Source organism: Arachis stenosperma, chromosome 1, assembly GCF_014773155.1.
Source record: "Arachis stenosperma cultivar V10309 chromosome 1, arast.V10309.gnm1.PFL2, whole genome shotgun sequence".
In the NCBI taxonomy this organism is placed as follows: domain Eukaryota; kingdom Viridiplantae; phylum Streptophyta; class Magnoliopsida; order Fabales; family Fabaceae; genus Arachis; species Arachis stenosperma.
In genome coordinates, this window is record NC_080377.1 from 9,698,492 (window position 1) to 9,717,481 (window position 18,990).

General features: G+C 27.4%; 1 protein-coding gene and 1 long non-coding RNA gene across 2 annotated transcripts; both read right to left on the reverse strand.

The window, feature by feature from the left end:
* Nucleotides 1-478: 478 nt before the first annotated feature.
* On the reverse strand, nt 479-3,714 carry LOC130935922 (uncharacterized). Its single transcript, XR_009068007.1, has 4 exons — nt 3,184-3,714; nt 2,990-3,110; nt 2,764-2,910; nt 479-727 (listed from the first exon to the last, which is right to left on the reverse strand). It is a non-coding gene; the product is annotated as an uncharacterized LOC130935922 (long non-coding RNA).
* A 9,585-nt stretch (nt 3,715-13,299) lies between these two features.
* LOC130943525 (probable metal-nicotianamine transporter YSL7) lies at nt 13,300-18,670 on the reverse strand. The gene is made up of 6 exons (XM_057871438.1): nt 18,259-18,670; nt 15,798-15,961; nt 15,503-15,600; nt 15,282-15,416; nt 14,718-14,907; nt 13,300-14,467 (listed from the first exon to the last, which is right to left on the reverse strand). Exons 1-6 carry the CDS (start codon nt 18,647-18,649, stop codon nt 13,367-13,369), a joined length of 2,079 nt encoding a protein of 692 aa, XP_057727421.1. The 5' UTR covers nt 18,650-18,670; the 3' UTR covers nt 13,300-13,366.
* Between the last annotated feature and the right edge of the window lie 320 nt (nt 18,671-18,990).

An 18,990-nucleotide genomic window follows, 5' to 3' on the forward strand; every position in this document is an offset into this window, starting at 1 on the left:
CACAAATTAAAGTTATAATATATTTTCTAGATTTGCAATTTCTTACATATTATTTGTTATACTTCATTGGCATATAACATATAATGAAATAAAAAAAATAATATTGTAAGAAAATTGCAAATATAAAATATAAAACAACTTTCATTTTTTGTTCTACTTATTTTTTTATTTCATGTTAAAATCTAAATTGATTAAAGAATTTTAATCTTTATAACATTTTAATATTAAAAAAAAATATGTGAGAAATTTCAAGTACTTCAAAGTCAAAAACAAAATCACAAATATTATAACTTTTTTTGTTATTTGTCTTTCATCTAAAAGTATCTCCAAACTTTCTGTAACACCTTCACTACCAGAGAGTCACGCTTCCGGATGTAACACCTTCACTACCAGAGAGTCACGCTTCCGGATGCGCCACTCTGATTGCAAGAAGTATTATAACTACTTTATATACTTAATATTAAAATAGAAGCATGTGACTCAACACTGTATCGCTGATTTCTTTTAAAACCAAAAATAAAAACTTCATAAAAAAAAACAACCACACAGATTCAAATACAAGAGTTTTTACATAATATCTTATAATATAATATATATAAAACATACAACTCCTATCCCTCTTACAAAATTGTAATAACAAAGGCGAAGGAAGAAAATAATCTATTTAATTCAACAACATATAAATCAAACGCAGTATAACTCCTCTTAATGCTTCTTCTTCCGGTTCCTGAAAAGGTAAAGCTGTAGGGGGTGAGAACCTAACCACACGGTCTCACCACGGAGTTTCAAAGTTGTCATAAGAAGATATTTAATAAGAAAACTGTTTTCAAACTCAGTGATTATCATTGCCTTATGAATCTTTTAAAAACCAACAAGTAAACGTTCAAAACTTTTTTTAAAGAAACAATATTTAATCTTTCAGAAATCCGAAACCTTTCCTTTCTTAAAAGAAAATCTCAATCAGAAACCAACCACGTAATCAATAACACAATCATTAATTCAGCACCAAAGTTCATTCTCAAATGTAGCACGTCAAGACAAACACAGGCAAGACAGACAAGAAAAACACAAGTAGGTAGCAATTACAGCAAATAGTTCAAGTAGCAGTTAAGAACAGTTTAGCAATTAGGCAAACCCAAACAAGTTCAAACCCAAACAAAGTATACAAATGCATATGATGCATGCCTGTCCTATGGCTAATGAGGCTCATCTGTCGGTTATCCAGTCAACCCGACAAGTCTGAATTGTCCTTAGACTGTCCCCCGTCGCGCATCCCCATGAGTCTATGCATAGATTTACATTCATACATCATTCAAATCACTCACTGGGGGCTATCCATACCCGGGAATTTATACGTGCCCGGTCACCCTTACGACGTAGGGTCAACAGAGTATCGAGATCCAACCTGGAACACGTGGTGGCAAGCCACGATTCTTTACCCAGGGAACTCGTATCTCAGATAAACGTGCGGAAGCCACATATGTTTATTCATAATTATTCATCCATCATCATTTCCGCATTTCATTAACAATTCATATCAAACCAATCATTATTCAAGCCATAAGTCACTTTTTATTTCTCAAGTCTCTTCAATCTCATAACTTTCCTCAAAATCAATTCCTTTTCAAATCTTAGTCGTTTAATATAACATTTTACAAAACTTCCAAGAGACTTTCAATCATCACCTTAAAACGGAACTTTCTTTGAGAAGTCACAAGACTTTAGGGAAGAATAACCTGCCTCACTTCTCAAACTCTTTAGAAATCCTCGGAATCATAATTACTCAAATTGAAATCATTTGAAATGGAGACTTAAAAACCAAAACCAAGGCATGTAGGCCAAAAGTTATGAGCCACTTCCAAAACCAACTTATTTATGCTTCAAGCCAATTTCATTTCGTTTGTAAATCGGAAACCTTTTCAAAGCTCGGAGTTGTTTAGTCTTGTTAAGTCAAAATTTAAAGAATTTTTCAAAAGCAAAACGAACCTAATTAATCAAAGTTTAACTTCTTTTAAAATCCACTAAAACTCTTTCAAAAGTACTTCTTTAATCAAACTTCAAAACATAGGCCCCTTCATATTTAAATCAATCGGGAAACATACATTTTTATTAAACAGCTCAAACTCGAAACACCAATTTCTTAATAAATTAAGAATCAATTCATAGAACCTCTCAAATCCCAATCCTTTTCTAAATCACATTTTAAAACAGAATCTAAATTTTTATGAAAATTCGGCAACATCTCCCCTGAAATTTGGACTTTGCCACCTTTTTCGGGTCCCATCCAAACATTTCTCAAACCTTTTTCTCAACCATTTCCAAATCTCATTCATTTTCCAAAATTCAACCAGTTCCAATGTCAAATTGTTTTCAACGCGAATCAATGCCAATAATAAATCTCTTTTAAAATCAAACCAGCTCAAATACTAAATTATTTATAAAATCAGACTAACTCAATATTAAACCATTTCCAAAATTAATTCAGTTTCATATTTCAAATCATTTCCAAGCCGATTCGTTTACATTATCAAAAACAGCTTCAAAACCAAGAAAGCCATTTTTCATAATAATCAATTGAATAACCTTTCAAACTAATTTCTTTTCAGCAATCACAATCTACTCAAGCAATCAAGTAATCAGTCGTTCATTCCAGCAAACAACCACATTTATAAGACAATCATAATCACAGACATATGTTTCTCACTTTAATATCTATTTATAACAACTCTGTAATGTAAAATAGATTTTAAGAAAAATTCCTACCTCAATAAGCAAAACCATAACCCAAACGTGTCAACTAAACTCTTTTCGCTCAGCCTGAATTCAACCGCAACCGAAACATCAGCTCCGCTTGCTTTCTCAATAGCAGAACAGCCTCAATCGCGACATGCAACACTCGATTTCTAATCCCTAAAAATATCAATGTTGCAAATACTTTAATACATGTAACGAAACACTAACGCGGGGTCTCCGAAACAGAAATACTTACTGCAATACGAAGACGAAATAGCGGCGATCTCTGAACTAGTTTGGCGGCCTCAGCATCCACCTCACGCGGCAGCGGCGACGGATTTGCGGTGGCAGCGGCGACCGGTTTGCGGCGGCAGCAACTGAAACCAACAAGCAGTGCTTGTAACGTTTCCAAAACTTGAAAGAAACAAAATCCAATACTCAAACCCTTACCGACGGTGGTCGTAGGTAAAGGAGGTGGCGTTTCTCGGCGGCGACGGAGGGTACGACGGCGGCTGGACAGATCGGCAGTGAGGAGAACCAGCTCAGTCTCGGATCTCTCTCTCTCTCCTCCACGCGCGGCTCTCTTTGCATCGGCTCCCTTTCCCGGTGACAGCGGCGGATCTGGCGACGGTTTGGGACAGAGACGACGGCGGCGGCTGGTCGAGCTATACGGACCGGCGACGACGGGTTAGCCACACGTCTCCTCTCCCCGCAACTGAGCTCCCTGGCGCGTGTTCTTCCTCTCTCTTCCCTCTGTTCTTTGCACTTTCTCCCTCCTCTGTGCAGCACGGCGGCGCGACGGCGACTGGTCGCGGTGGCAAGGTGGCGTCCTGAGCAGCGCGGCGGTGGTGCGACGGCTCCTCCCTCTTACCCGGTGCTCTCCCTCTCACGGATCCCCCTCCTCTCTTCCCCTTTCTTTCTTCTTTTCTTTCTTTCTTAGCTGCTTCTAGGTTAGGTTCAATTTGTGTGTGTTGAGTGTGTGTGACCGAGGTTGAAGGGGTTGGGTGAGAGAGATGAATGTAGTGTTAAGGTTTGGGGGTAGTTTGGGTATTTTCATTAAAAAAAGGGTTACTAGTATAATTTCATAAAATAATTAGAAAGATAAAATAATAATTAAAAAAAACAAATTAAGTATAGAATTTCTATCTTTAACATACTTTTCAATTACAAGTTTTTCAATTACAAGCTGTAAATTATTTTCTATTTGAATACTAATTTAATAAGAATTAGAGATAAGTAAATTAATTCTCTTTTATTTATAAAATAAAGTCAAAAATCTAAATATTAAAATTAAGGTATATAAAATATTTATTATTTTTTTAATTATAAGAACTCTATATAATAAATAATAATTTACTCGACCTATATATAAAAATCTCTAAAAATATAATCTTAAAATAAATACAATAGCTCATAAATAACATATTAATAATTTTTTAAAATCCGGGGTCTTACACTTTTAACATTTTTTTATTATTAAGAAGAATTACAAATTAAAGTTATAATACATTTTCTAGATTTTCAATTTCTTACAATATTATTTGTTATACTTCATTAGTATATAACAAATAATAAAATAAAAGAAATAATATTGCAAGAAAATTACAAATACAAAAAATGAAACAACTTTAATTTCTTGTTCTACTTGTTTTTTTATTTCATGTTAAAATCTACATTGATTAAAGAATTTTAATTTTTATAACATTTTAATATTTAAAAAAAATGTGAAAAATTTCAAGTACTTTAAAATCAAAAACAAAATCATAAATATTAAAATTTTATTTGTTATTTGTCTTTTATCTAGAAATATCTCCAAACTTTCAATGTTTTTTCTATTATTAAGAAGAATCACAAATTAAAGTTATAATACATTTTCTAGATTTGCAATTTCTTGCAATATTATTTATTATACTTAATTGGCATATAACATATAATGAAATAAAAGAAATAATATTGCAAGAAAATTACAAATATAAAAAAATAAAACAACTTTAATTTTTTGTTCTATTTATTTTTTTATTACATGTTAAAATTTACATTGATTAAAGAATTTTAATCTTTATAACATTTTAATATTTTAAAAAAAATATTTGAGAAATTTCAAGTACTTCAAAGTCAAAAACAAAATAACAAATATTATAACTTTATTTGTTATTTTTTTTTAAATTTTATCTAAAAATATCTTCAAACTTTCAATATTTTTTTTATTATTAAAAAGAATCACAAATTAAAGTTATAATACATTTTCTAGATTTGAAAGTTCTTGCAATATTATTTGTTATACTTCATTAGCATATAACATATAATGAAATAAAAGAAATAATATTGCAAGAAAATTGCAAATATAAAAAATGAAACAACTTTAATTTTTTGTTCTACTTGTTTTTTTATTTCATGTTAAAATCTGCATTGATTAAAGAATTTTAATTTATAACTTATTAATAATTAAAAAAATATGTAAAAAATTTCAAGTACTTCAAAGTCACAAACAAAATCACAAATATTATAACTTTATTTGTTATTTGTCTTTTATCTAGAAGTATCTTCAAACTTTCAACATTTTTTTTATTATTAAGAAGAATTTATAACATTTTAATATTTAAAAAAAATATGTAAAAAGTTTCAAGTACTTCAGAGTCAAAAACAAAATCACAAATATTAAAATTTTATTTGTTATTTGCCTTTCATCTAGAAGTATCTTCAAATTTTTAACATTTTTTCTATTATTAAGGAGAATCAGAAATTAAAGTTATAATACATTTTCTAGGTTTGCAATTTCTTGTAATAGTATTTGTTATATTTCATTGGTATAAAACATATAATAAAATAAAAGAAATAATATTGCAAGAAAATTACAAATATAAAAAATGAAACAACTTTAATTTTTTGTTCTACTTATTTTTTTATTTTATGTTAAAATCTACATTGATTAAAGAATTTTAATTTTTATAATATTTTAATATTTAAAAAATATATAAAAAATTTCAAGTACTTTAAAGTCAAAAACAAAATAAAAAATATTATAACTTTATTTGTTATTTACCTTTTATCTAAAAATATTTTCAAACTTTCAATATTTTTTTTATTATTAAGAAGAATCACAAATTAAAGTTATAATACATTTTCTAGATTTGCAATTTCTTACAATATTATTTGTTATACTTCATTGGCATATATAACATACAATGAAATAAACGAAATAATATTGCAAGAAAATTACAAATATAAAAAATAAAACAACTTTAATTTTTTGTTCTTCTTATTTTTTTATTCATGTTAAAATTTACATTGATTAAAGAATTTTAATCTTTATAACATTTTAATATTTAAAAAAAATATTTGAGAAATTTCAAGTACTTCAAAGTCAAAAACAAAATAACAAATATTATAACTTTATTTGTTATTTGTCTTTCATCTAAAAGAATCTTCAAACTTTCAACATTTTTTTATTATTAAGAAGAATCACAAATTAAAGTTATAATACATTTTCTAGGTTTGAAATTTCTTGCAATATTATTTGTTATACTTCATTAGCATATAACGTATAATGAAATAAAAGAAATAATATTGCAAGAAAATTGCAAATATAAAAAATAAAACAACTTTAATTTTTTGTTCTACTTGTTTTTTATTTCATGTTAAAATCTACATTGATTAAAGAATTTTAATCTTTATAACATTTTAATATTTTAAAAAAATATATAAGAAATTTCAAGTACTTCAAAGTCAAAAACAAAATTACAAATATTGTAACTTTATTTGTTATTTGTCTATTATCTAGAAGTATCTTCAAACTTTTAACATTTTTTTATTATTAAGAAGAATTTATAACATTTTAATATTTAAAAAAATATGTAAAAAGTTTCAAGTACTTCAAAGTCAAAAACAAAATTACAAATATTATAATTTTATTTGTTATTTGTCTTTCATCTAGAAGTATCTTCAAACTTTCAACATTTTTTCTATTATCAAGGAGAATCACAAATTAAAGTTATATATATTTTCTAGGTTTGCAATTTCTTGCAATATTATTTGTTATACTTCATTGGCATATAACATATAATGAAATAAAAGAAATAATATTGCAAGAAAATTGCAAATATAAAAAATGAAACAACTTTAATTTTTTGTTCTACTTGTTTTTTTATTTCATGTTAAAATCTACATTGATTAAAGAATTTTATTTTTTATAACATTTTAATATTTAAAAAAATATGTAAAAAGTTTCAAGTACTTCAAAGTCAAAAACAAAATCACAAATATTATAATTTTATTTGTTATTTGCCTTTCATCTAGAAATATCTTCAAACTTTCAACATTTTTTCTATAATTAAGGAGAATCACAAATTAAAGTTATATACATTTTCTAGGTTTGCAATTTCTTGCAATATTATTTGTTATACTTCATTGGCATATAACATATAATGAAATAAAAGAAATAATATTGCAAGAAAATTGCAAATATAAAAAATGAAACAACTTTAATTTTTTGTTCTACTTGTTTTTTTATTTCATGTTAAAATCTACATTGATTAAAGAATTTTATTTTTTATAACATTTTAACATTTAAAAAAATATGTAAAAAGTTTCAAGTACTTCAAAGTCAAAAACAAAATCACAAATATTATAATTTTATTTGTTATTTGCCTTTCATCTAGAAATATCTTCAAACTTTCAACATTTTTTCTATAATTAAGGAGAATCACAAATTAAAGTTATATACATTTTCTAGGTTTGCAATTTCTTGCAATATTATTTGTTATACTTCATTGGCATATAACATATAATGAAATAAAAGAAATAATATTGCAAGAAAATTGCAAATATAAAAAACGAAACAACTTTAATTTTTTGTTCTACTTATTTTTTTATTTCATGTTAAAATCTACATTGATTAAAGAATTTTATTTTTTATAACATTTTAATATTTAAAAAAATATGTAAAAAGTTTCAAGTACTTCAAAGTCAAAAACAAAATTACAAATATTATAATTTATTTGTTATTTGCTTTCATCTAGAAGTATCTTCAAACTTCAACATTTTTTCTATTATTAAGGAGAATCAAAAATTAAGTTATAATACATTTTCTAGGTTTGCAATTTCTTGCAATATTATTTGTTATACTTCATTGGCATATAACATATAAGAAATAAAAGACTTTAATTTATTGTTCTATTTATTTTTTTTATTTCATGTTAAAATCTACATTGATTAAAGAATTTTAATTTTTATAACATTTAAATATTTAAAAAAATATGTAAAAAATTTCAAGTACTTCAAAGTCAAAAACAAAATCACAAATATTATAACTTTATTTGTTATTTGCCTTTTATCTAGAAGTATCTTCAAATTTTCAACATTTTTTCTATTATTAAGGAGAATCACAAATTAAAGTTATAATACATTTTCTAGGTTTGCAATTTCTTGCAATATTATTTGTTATACTTCATTGGCATATAACATATAATGAAATAAAAGAAATAATATTGCAAGAAAATTGCAAATGTAAAAAATGAAACAACTTTAATTTTTTGTTCTACTTATTTTTTTTATTTCATGTTAAAATCTACATTTATTAAAGAATTTTAATTTTTATAACATTTTAATATTTAAAAAAATATGTGAAAAGTTTCAAGTACTTCAAAGTCAAAAACAAAATCACAAATATTATAACTTTATTTGTTATTTGCCTTTTATCTAAAAATATCTTCAAACTTTCAACATTTTTTCTATTATTAAGAAGAATCACAAATTAAAATTATAATACATTTTCTAGGTTTGCAATTTCTTGCAATATTATTTGTTATACTTCATTGGCATATAACATATAATGAAATAAAAGAAATAATATTGCAAGAAAATTGCAAATATAAAAAACGAAACAACTTTAATTTTTTGTTCTACTTATTTTTTTATTTCATGTTAAAATCTACATTGATTAAAGAATTTTATTTTTTATAACATTTTAATATTTAAAAAAATATGTAAAAAGTTTCAAGTACTTCAAAGTCAAAAACAAAATTACAAATATTATAATTTTATTTGTTATTTGCTTTCATCTAGAAGTATCTTCAAACTTTCAACATTTTTTCTATTATTAAGGAGAATCAAAAATTAAAGTTATAATACATTTTCTAGGTTTGCAATTTCTTGCAATATTATTTGTTATACTTCATTGGCATATAACATATAATGAAATAAAAGAAATAATATTGCAAGAAAATTACAAATATAAAAAATGAAAAACTTTAATTTATTGTTCTATTTATTTTTTTTATTTCATGTTAAAATCTACATTGATTAAAGAATTTTAATTTTTATAACATTTAAATATTTAAAAAAATATGTAAAAAATTTCAAGTACTTCAAAGTCAAAAACAAAATCACAAATATTATAACTTTATTTGTTATTTGCCTTTTATCTAGAAGTATCTTCAAATTTTCAACATTTTTTCTATTATTAAGGAGAATCACAAATTAAAGTTATAATACATTTTCTAGGTTTGCAATTTCTTGCAATATTATTTGTTATACTTCATTGGCATATAACATATAATGAAATAAAAGAAATAATATTGCAAGAAAATTGCAAATGTAAAAAATGAAACAACTTTAATTTTTTGTTCTACTTATTTTTTTTATTTCATGTTAAAATCTACATTTATTAAAGAATTTTAATTTTTATAACATTTTAATATTTAAAAAAATATGTGAAAAGTTTCAAGTACTTCAAAGTCAAAAACAAAATCACAAATATTATAACTTTATTTGTTATTTGCCTTTTATCTAAAAATATCTTCAAACTTTCAACATTTTTTCTATTATTAAGAAGAATCACAAATTAAAATTATAATACATTTTCTAGGTTTGCAATTTCTTGCAATATTATTTGTTATACTTCATTGGCATATAACATATAATGAAATAAAAAAATTATATTGTAAGAAAATTACAAATATAAAAAATGAAACAACTTTAATTTTTTGTTCTACTTGTTCTTTATTTTCATGTAAAAATTTACATTGATTAAAAGATTTTATTTTTTTATAACATTTTGATTTCTAAAGAAAAAAATATGTGAGAAATTTCAAGTACTTCAAAGTCAAAAACAAAATTACAAATATTATAAATTTATTTGTTATTTGTCTTTTATCTAGGAGTATCTTCAAATTTTTAACATTTTTTTAATTATTAAGGAGAATCACAAATTAAAATTATAATAGATTTTCTAGATTTGTAATTTCTTGCAATTTTATTTGTTATACTTCATTGGCATATAATATATAATGAAATAAAGGAAATAATATTGCAAAAAAAATTGCAAATATAAAAAATAAAACAACTTTAATTTTTTGTTCTACTTTTTTTTATTTCATGTTAAAATCTACATTGATTAAAAAATTTAATCTTTGTAAAAATAACTAGAACTATATATTTACTACTATGTATTATTTACTACTATATATTTACTACTATGTATTATTTACTACCATATACTTCATTGACTATATATTCACTACTATGTATTATTTTGTTAATAGTCTTTATTTTATTAAAAATTGACTAGAACTCCTCAATTAGTCATTATTATATTTTTTAGTAGTGTTTATAAAAATAATATTACTAGAAAACAAAGTAAAACTTGTTATTTAAGAGTGTCACAAATTAAAGTTATAATACATTTTTTAGATTTATAATTTTTTCTAATATTATTTATAATACTTCATTGATACATAATATAAAATGAAATAAAACAAATAATATTATAAAAAATTACAAATTTTAAAAATAAACAATTTTAATTTTTTATTCTAGTTATTGTTTTAATTTCATGTTAAGAAAAGCTGAAGAAAATCAAGAAAAAGTAGCTTAACACTTTTGAGAGAGATGAGAAGGATTAAACAGATGATAAGTGAAATAAATAAATAAATAATATTTCGTCTAAGAAATATTTGTTTAGATCATTGAGAGAGTAGTAAAATAGAAATCATACGTCAAAGTATTACAAAATAAAACGACTAAAGGAGAAAAGAAAGCATAAAATTCAGGAAATAATATGAATTACTATCATCACTAGTTACCTTTGTTACCCTCTCTGCACTCTTGCTCCTTCTTCAAGAATTTTATAAACACGTGAATGATAATCGAAGCATGTTAGATAGCTAGCTTCAAGAATCAAGAAAATGAAGATCATAAGGTGAACATGAAGGACTTTAAATAAAAGAAAAAAAGAAAAGAAAGAAGAAAAGAAACCTGTGAAGATGAAAGACATTAACTCAAATCTTGGATGAGAAGGGTTGAGTAGCGGTGTAAAACTCAATTCTTGGACTTTTACTTCAAATAAATAAGTAATAATGAATTCAAGAACTGGAAAAACTTAATAAAAGAATCAAGAGAAAATGAAGATCATAAGGTGAACATGAAGGACTTTAACTAATAAAGAAAAGAAGAAGAAGAAGAAGAAGAAAAGAAACCTGTGAAGATGAAAGACATTAACTCAATCTTGGATGAGAAGGGTGAGTAGCGGTGTAAAACTCAATTCTTGGACTTTTACTTCAAAATAAATAAGTAAATAATGAATTCAAGAACTGGAAAAACTTAATAACAATAATAATAATAATGAATCCACATGCATGATGGCAACTTCAAACAACCATAAATAAATAAATAAATATTTTTCTTGAAAACATTAATTAGATAACAAAATTTGAAATATTGCAAAACTTTCACTTTGACGGAGGGAAAGAATTAAACATTTTCTTTATCTGGTAAATGAGATTAGACAGAAAACAGAAAGTGTAGTTGAGATAGAACATGTGAACAATTCTTTTTTTGGACGATTAAGAGAGTAAAATAAGGGAAAATTTTGGAATTACTACAAAAATGAAAACCTTGAAAGACCAATTTTACATAAAAATTTAAACATACCCAATGTGTGTTTCTATTCACTCTTAAAGATTCTTAATCTCTTTAATATTTCAATGCGTAAAAACAAAATTATGAGAGAAATTTAAAGTATTTTAAAGCCAAAAACAAAATAAAAATTATTAAAGAAGAAGAAAACTAAGAAAAGAGAAAGTTTGTGAGTGCGTACCTTTAACATTTGACACTTGAGAGAGATGAGAAGAAAGAAGTAATGAAACTAAAAGATGGCTATATATATATAGGCTCATTCTTAATTATTCTTTATTAAGTATGAAATATTGCACTCTTTATTTATTATATTTTATTTAAATAATTTAAATTTAAAAAGGTAAGTTGTTAATTAAGTTAATTATTTTTTTATTATAAATTTTAAATATTTTTGTAACTTTTAGATATTGGGCTGAAGTTTAAAATAAAAAAAATAATATACAAATATTAAAAACCACATGTTTTTACCAAAAAAAGTAACTGAACTTTAAAATTAAAATAAATAATACATAAAAAATAAATTAAAAATTCATTCATCAAACCCAAAAAAAAAGAATATATTAGAATCTTAAAAAATAATATTAAATATATATTATGTATATATATTAAAATTTAAATAAATTTTATTTGGTGTAAAACAAAACTATAATATTAAATATGAACACAATGATAAAAGATTATGTTATATAAATTTAATTAAAAAAATATATATACTCACATAAAAAGCAAACAAACATATAATAATTTTATTTTGTGTGAAATAAAATTAAAATATTAAATATGAACACAATAATAAAAAATTTGTATTATATAAATTTAATTAAGAAAAACATATATATTCACGTAAAAAGCAAACAAACGCATAAAAATTTTTAACACAATAATAAAAGATTTTGTATTATATAAATTTAATTAAAAAATATATACTCACGATAAAAACCAAATAAAATGTAATAATTTTATTTTGTGTGAAAAAAATTATAATATTAAATATAAATACAATGATAAAAGATTTTGTATTATATAAATTTAATTAAAAAAATATATATACCTATGTAAAAAGTAAACAAACATATAATAATAATAATAATAATAATAATAATAATAATAATAATAATAATAATAATAATAATAATAATAATAATAATAATCTCATTTTTTATTTATCCAAAACTAGATGTAGCTTCTCAAATATAAATGAAATTATTAGGTCGTGTCTAAACAATAGACTAATACTGAAAGAGAAAATGAAAGATAAATAAATTAATAAAAAATAATATATTAGCCAGTAAAATGTTCAACAATAAAATTATGATATTTATTATTTTAATATGTCATGTAATGTGGTTGGGAGTAAATTGGATCAATCTATAGAATATAATGCATGAAATTTGCAAAATAAGGATCCAATCAGTTCCAAAGCTTTAGTTCATAAGGGTATGTTTGCAAAATAATGATCCAATCTTAACGTTTGAGAACCAAATTTCATAAATTTTTTTTAATGAAATTAAGCGATTTCTTGTTTTTGTGAAATAATCGTTAGTTCACTCTGATATTTACTAATAAAGTTACTGTGATCTCTAATATGTACTAGCTTTGAAATTGCATATAGGTTCATACACACAACAAACTAAATGGTACCTAACAATTATACTAAAGATAATAAAACGAGGTCTAAGACTTAGGTGTTGAATTCCAAAGGAGAATCTTTATTTCGAATTTATCCTAAGAATGCATCCACCTTTGCATTTGTTGCTCTGGACAAAAACTTCATGCAAATTGGAGGCTTTACCCCTGCAAGAGCAATAATTGAGCTAGGTAGTGTCCAGATTCCATCACCACAGATCAAACCAGAAGCCACAGCTGATCCAAATGCCTCAGCATTTTCCTTGTTAACCTTCTCCCAAATAAATAAAATCAAGCTTCCAAGACACATGTCAATGGCAAAATAGCTCCCTATGTAAAAGGGTATTGCCATGGCCATTGGAATTGGAATGAACCTTGCATACTTGTTTCCTACCATGTCCCTAATAAGGTTGATAACTATGGCTCCAACAAAGAACGCACAGCAGAGAGTGAGGCAGTATCTTGGTAGAGCCGAGAAGCCGTCGACCCCCAATATCGCCATGTTCCGGTAAACAAGGGCATAAGGAGCAGGGTATTGTGAGTCAGGGCTCCCAAGGTTACCAAAGGCCTTGTAGAAAAGCCAAAAGACACAAGGAGATATAATGCAACCCATGGCAGTTCCAACAACTTGGCTCACAAACATGGACCTTGGTGAGGCCAATGTCATGTATCCGGTTTTAAAGTCCTGCATAAGGTCAGAAGCTGTTGAAACAATGTTCATCATGACACCACATGCCGCCAAACCGGCTAGAACACCGCCACCATCAGACCCTGCCCATGCCCCAATACAGAAAATGGCTAATTTTCCATAAGTGGATGCAAGGGACCAATCAGTTAGTCCACAGCCAAAGGCATTGCAAAATGCTAGTGCTGGTGCAATGATGTAGATGACAATAATGTAGTACCACTTTAGCTGGTGGAAGATGAAGGGAAGAGTTATGGTTGAGATCGCTGCAATGATGACATATCCAGCAATAGAAAACCAGGTGGGGATTTGGTCCTTGAGGAAAAGCTCGGTTCTGCGCTTGTCGTCGTATGAGATTGACGGAGGGTGGCCATGCGAGGAATCATCGGTTGGACCAACGTCCGAGTCCTTTTTGTAGCATTGCTTATATAAACCAGAAAGTGTGCGGGCAAGAACCTTCACGAAGTTGTATAGACCATCACCAAGAATCATTGCTATGGCAATGAAAACCTGAAGTATATAAAGAATACACCAAGTTAAAATCACAACTATTAGTTTAAAGGTGTGTATTGTTTCATCTAAACAGAAAAAAATGAAAAATATAACTTTCCTATACTCATAAAATAATCAGAATTTCACAAAAGAACAGATTTTATACATGTACAAAAACTGTACACCAATCTTTCTTGTTTACTGCAATTCAACTATTCAATCACAAAAACGGAACATAGTGAAAATTGAGTGGTAAAGGATGACTTGCCTTGTAACCTTGAAGGCCCTCTAAGCTGCTTGACTTAAGTTTTGCATCATACCAATCACCTTTTTTATTAGCAATGAGTGGCCACATGACACCCCATGAGAGAATTCCACCAATCAGTAGGGATACATTAATTATATATGGGCAAATCATCCCAACCCCAACATAAGTAGCGGAAAAATCAAAGTAGAACCTGTTATGCACAAGAAAATAACAAATAGATAAGCAAGTGGTTAAAGGAAATGAAAAACAAAGTACAAACCTATTATTATATAACAATAAACAATTAATAAAAAAAATGGCATTATTTCATTCAGGATCAATAAGTGCTACCCCATCAAGCTAAGGCTAACACTAGAAGGTGAAATGCTTCATCTTAGTTTTTTTTATTGGTTTATTATTATTACAATACAAAGTTGGCTAATATTTGACATTCAAGAAGCATATTTTTTAGAGGATAGAGGTTCTGCGAATATATTTACATGTCCTTTATTGAAATAAGTGTTTTAAACACTTCTTCTGTTTGATACTTTGATTCATCAACAAGATATAGAGTGAGTCACATACTTGTTCTTATAGGCCTGTAGACCAAATGTAGGGAAGCTTGAAAATCCGCAATCATCACCAGCAGTGAAAAACCATTGGAAGAAACTCCATAAGAAGCTCATGGAGAAAAATCTTCCCAGCTTTGATACTTGCTTCCTAAAAATTAAAAGATCAAGAAGAAATTAGGAGAAAATATGCCAATAAAAGTGGAAACTCTGCTGTTCAAAGCCCTGAATGCTCACTTAGCTAGCTCTGCGCCCTCTGGAGTATGGAAACCATTGATAAGATTGGCTGTCGCAGTACCACTAGGATATGTCAATCTGAAGTCTACAATCATAATCTGTAAGAAGGACCATTATGCAGAAAGGGTCAACTCAACATTCTGCAACGACTAACGAACCACCATAGAATCAACTGAAAACTCTATTTGCACGCAGACAGATATTGCAAATTGAGCTTTAATTATAAACTTATTCTATATTGATGTAGTGGTGCTTGTTACAAGAAGTGGACACATGCACAATTAGTTTAGCTTACCTTCCGAAGAGGAAGCACAGAAAAGAGGCCAAGAAAGCTAACAACAAACAGAAAAGCAATCATCCATCCTAAACTCGGGTTCTTAATATCCGCAGCAGCAGCAGCTTCTGGCGATTGATTTGCGATAATTGAACTCATTCCAAACAGGTAGCTACCAAAACCACCTAGCCAAGCAATTTTTTCCATCATAAATTCAGTTGAATAGTCAAGCATTGACCGACTCTATGGCATAATATTCTTTTCAAATGAATGTAAACAATTGACACCATTTTTACCATAAGTTAAGGCAAAAACAAAATTTTCTGCATGCAAGTTTTCACCCTTATTTCCTACAAGACACACTTCCTAAGTTATATAAACTTGGAACTTTCTTGAAACAATTAATTTTTAACCAAAAGTAGCTGTTTAAATTATCCCCTCTAAACTGTATAACTGGGACCTCTTCAAACAGCAGGTGGTATTGCATCAAAAAGACTAACTATTCATTGAGCAGTAAAAGATGGAAAATTAGAAATTTAGAATGTATGACAGTAAATATAAGCATAAACAAACACAGATTAAACTTTGGCAGAAAATGCTCTGTTGGTTGTGTAGTAAAACTTCAGAAGATTCGAAATATGGACAGTCTATTGTATTAAAAATGGGAAGTAAATCACATTTTTATCCAATTAAGATTTATAAGTTTCCAGTCATTGGAGTAATCAAATTGTAATGCCGACTCTTTGAAATAGCACTTGCGCAGGAGCATATTATAATCTCTTGGAAACAACTCTCAGTCACAGAAGGTTAACATAAAACATAAGAAACTTCTAAACTCGTATGATGTACAAGTAAGCCAGATTTATTCTATATGCCAACTTTCTAGAACCAGGATCCAACACATGCATACTTTTTGGAAAAGAAGAGTTGGATAAGAATATAATAAAAAAAATTCCCTGGATACCTTTATCCAAACAAAAAGAAGGAAAAAAGAAATTTTTTTTTTGTTACTTTTAGCCATTAAATGACTAGCTGCATAAAATTAGCTTTTCAGCCTTTTCTTCAACTGCACCTTATTGAAAGAGACATATTATTTATGCTCACTAATGATCCATACAAATTCCAGAATGGAAAGGTGTGTGACAGCTAGAGAAACATTCCATATATCCAAATGTAGTTGAATCACAGTTCTTGATTTTTCTGTCCCTTTCCTGGTTGTCATTATCATTATATGTATTCTTCTTAAACGTCATTATGTTAGGGAAATTCCAAAGACGAAAGATGGAGGGGAAAAGGTGAACATATGGACAAGCTAGTCAAACTAACAAGCACTCAATTGTCTTCATGGAAGGTCATAAATAACTTCATGTCACACTCGTTTAAAGAGCATTATAAGACACTTGAAAAAACAAATAAAATATTTAAGCATGATTAAGATATAAAGTGCTAATTCAACACAAATCTTAGCCACTAATCTCAAAAAAGAAAAAACACACTTCTCACCTTTCCACTTTACAAAAGGCAAAAATTTAATCAAGAGAACGTGTCCTCTGTATCTTCCTTGGTAGCTCCCACTTCCTACTTTCTACTTACGTTTCATACTCCAAAGGAAAATATGTAATGAACTAAATAATATTATTATGAATTTGATTTTATTATGTTAGTATATGACTAATAATTTATTCAAAATAAGCTTTTGTATGATTCTAAAGTATTATTATTATATAAAAATAAAAACTAAACACCAGTGTGTATATAAAATAAAAAAATAGATAATTATGTATACTATTTTCACAAAACTTTAGTTTTTATTTAAACCTAACTTTCTCATTTTAACAATTTATTTACTTTAGAAAATCTTTTATTCCAACAAAGACCACTTTTTTATTTTCTGGGAATACACAAACACACTCTCATTCCGTCAGGACTACGTAAATCTGAAGTAAGCTATGTGATGCCGATATATAACAACAAATATTATTATTTTACAGAAATAAACAAACAACAAAGAGAGAAAAAGGATCACAGTTTCTAAATGAACGCACGAGATCCGCTGTAGGACCCACACACGCAAACAACACCCCCATGCAACAACCAAACGATGCCGTTTTGAACAAAACTACAATAAGCGTCTTCATATAGTTCAAATAACTTATTGCAAATTCATAATAAAATTAATCTTAAATGTTTAAATTAATTGTTATTGAACTATGATTACTGAAATTTTCTGTAAATTAAACAGGCTTCCCCATTCACACTCTGTTCACTAAAATGTCTAAATTTGAACAAAAAATTAGAAATTATTGCACTAAACAAAATCTCGTAGCTGAAATTTCAAATTTCAAAAGAAAAATTAAAAATAAAAATCAGGTCAATCATTGCAGAAGAAGACAATAATAATGACCATGCACATTAAGTGCGCAATGTTCGTGACGAAATTTTCCCGAGAAAGTAGAAAAAACGGAGAGAAGAAAATTTTTACCGCTGAAGGCGATTCCGCTGGCGGCGACGACGCAGGTCTGAATGACGGTGTTCTCTTGGCGCGTGAACGGTGTCCTGAGAAGCCCCGTTTGAGCGAGAACCTTGGACCATGTCTTCACGAAGAAGAACCCTAACAATCCCGCAGAAACGTTCAAGGAAGGAATAATCCCAGTGGTGAGGTTGAGCTTCATTACGATGAACGTGAACGCGAACGCAAGCACGGCGCTAACGAAAATCGCTCGCACAGTGAGCTGTTTCGTCCATGGCGGCACCGGTTTGGCCTCGAAGAGCTTCTCTACCGATGTGGTATCGTCCAGCGCCGCATTGTCCGCCGTGGATGGCGGCTCTCCGGCGAGGTCGTCGTCTTTGTAACGTGCTGTTCGCGAAGTCATTGGGTTGGCGCAGTGGCAGTAACGATTCTACGAAGAATGTGTTTGATGAGTTGTATGTCTGTATGTGGTGTTATATATATACGCTGCTCCATTGACTCGGTTCACATTTTTTTTTCTTTTTCTTTTTTTAATTTTATAATTAAAAGTTTCAGTTAAAAGTGAAAATGGATGATTAATCAATGTCAACTCAGTTGTTTTAATTTTATTTTAAATTTTGGTGAAAATTCATTTATAGTTATTTTTATGTGAAGTTAATATTTAAAAATTGTTTAATAATTTAATAAATTTGTCTAAATTATTATCTAATACTATTTAATTATTAACTTTTATATAAATACAAT

Coding starts and splice junctions, on each gene's coding strand:
- LOC130943525 (XM_057871438.1), bottom strand. CDS start 18,649: ATGACTTCGCGAACAGCACGTTACAAAGACGACGACCTCGCCGGAGAG. Junction 15,962..18,258: donor CAGCGGAATCGCCTTCAGCG/GTAAAAATTTTC, acceptor TTGCTTGGCTAG/GTGGTTTTGGTAGCTACCTG. Junction 15,601..15,797: donor CTGTGCTTCCTCTTCGGAAG/GTAAGCTAAACT, acceptor TCCTTCTTACAG/ATTATGATTGTAGACTTCAG.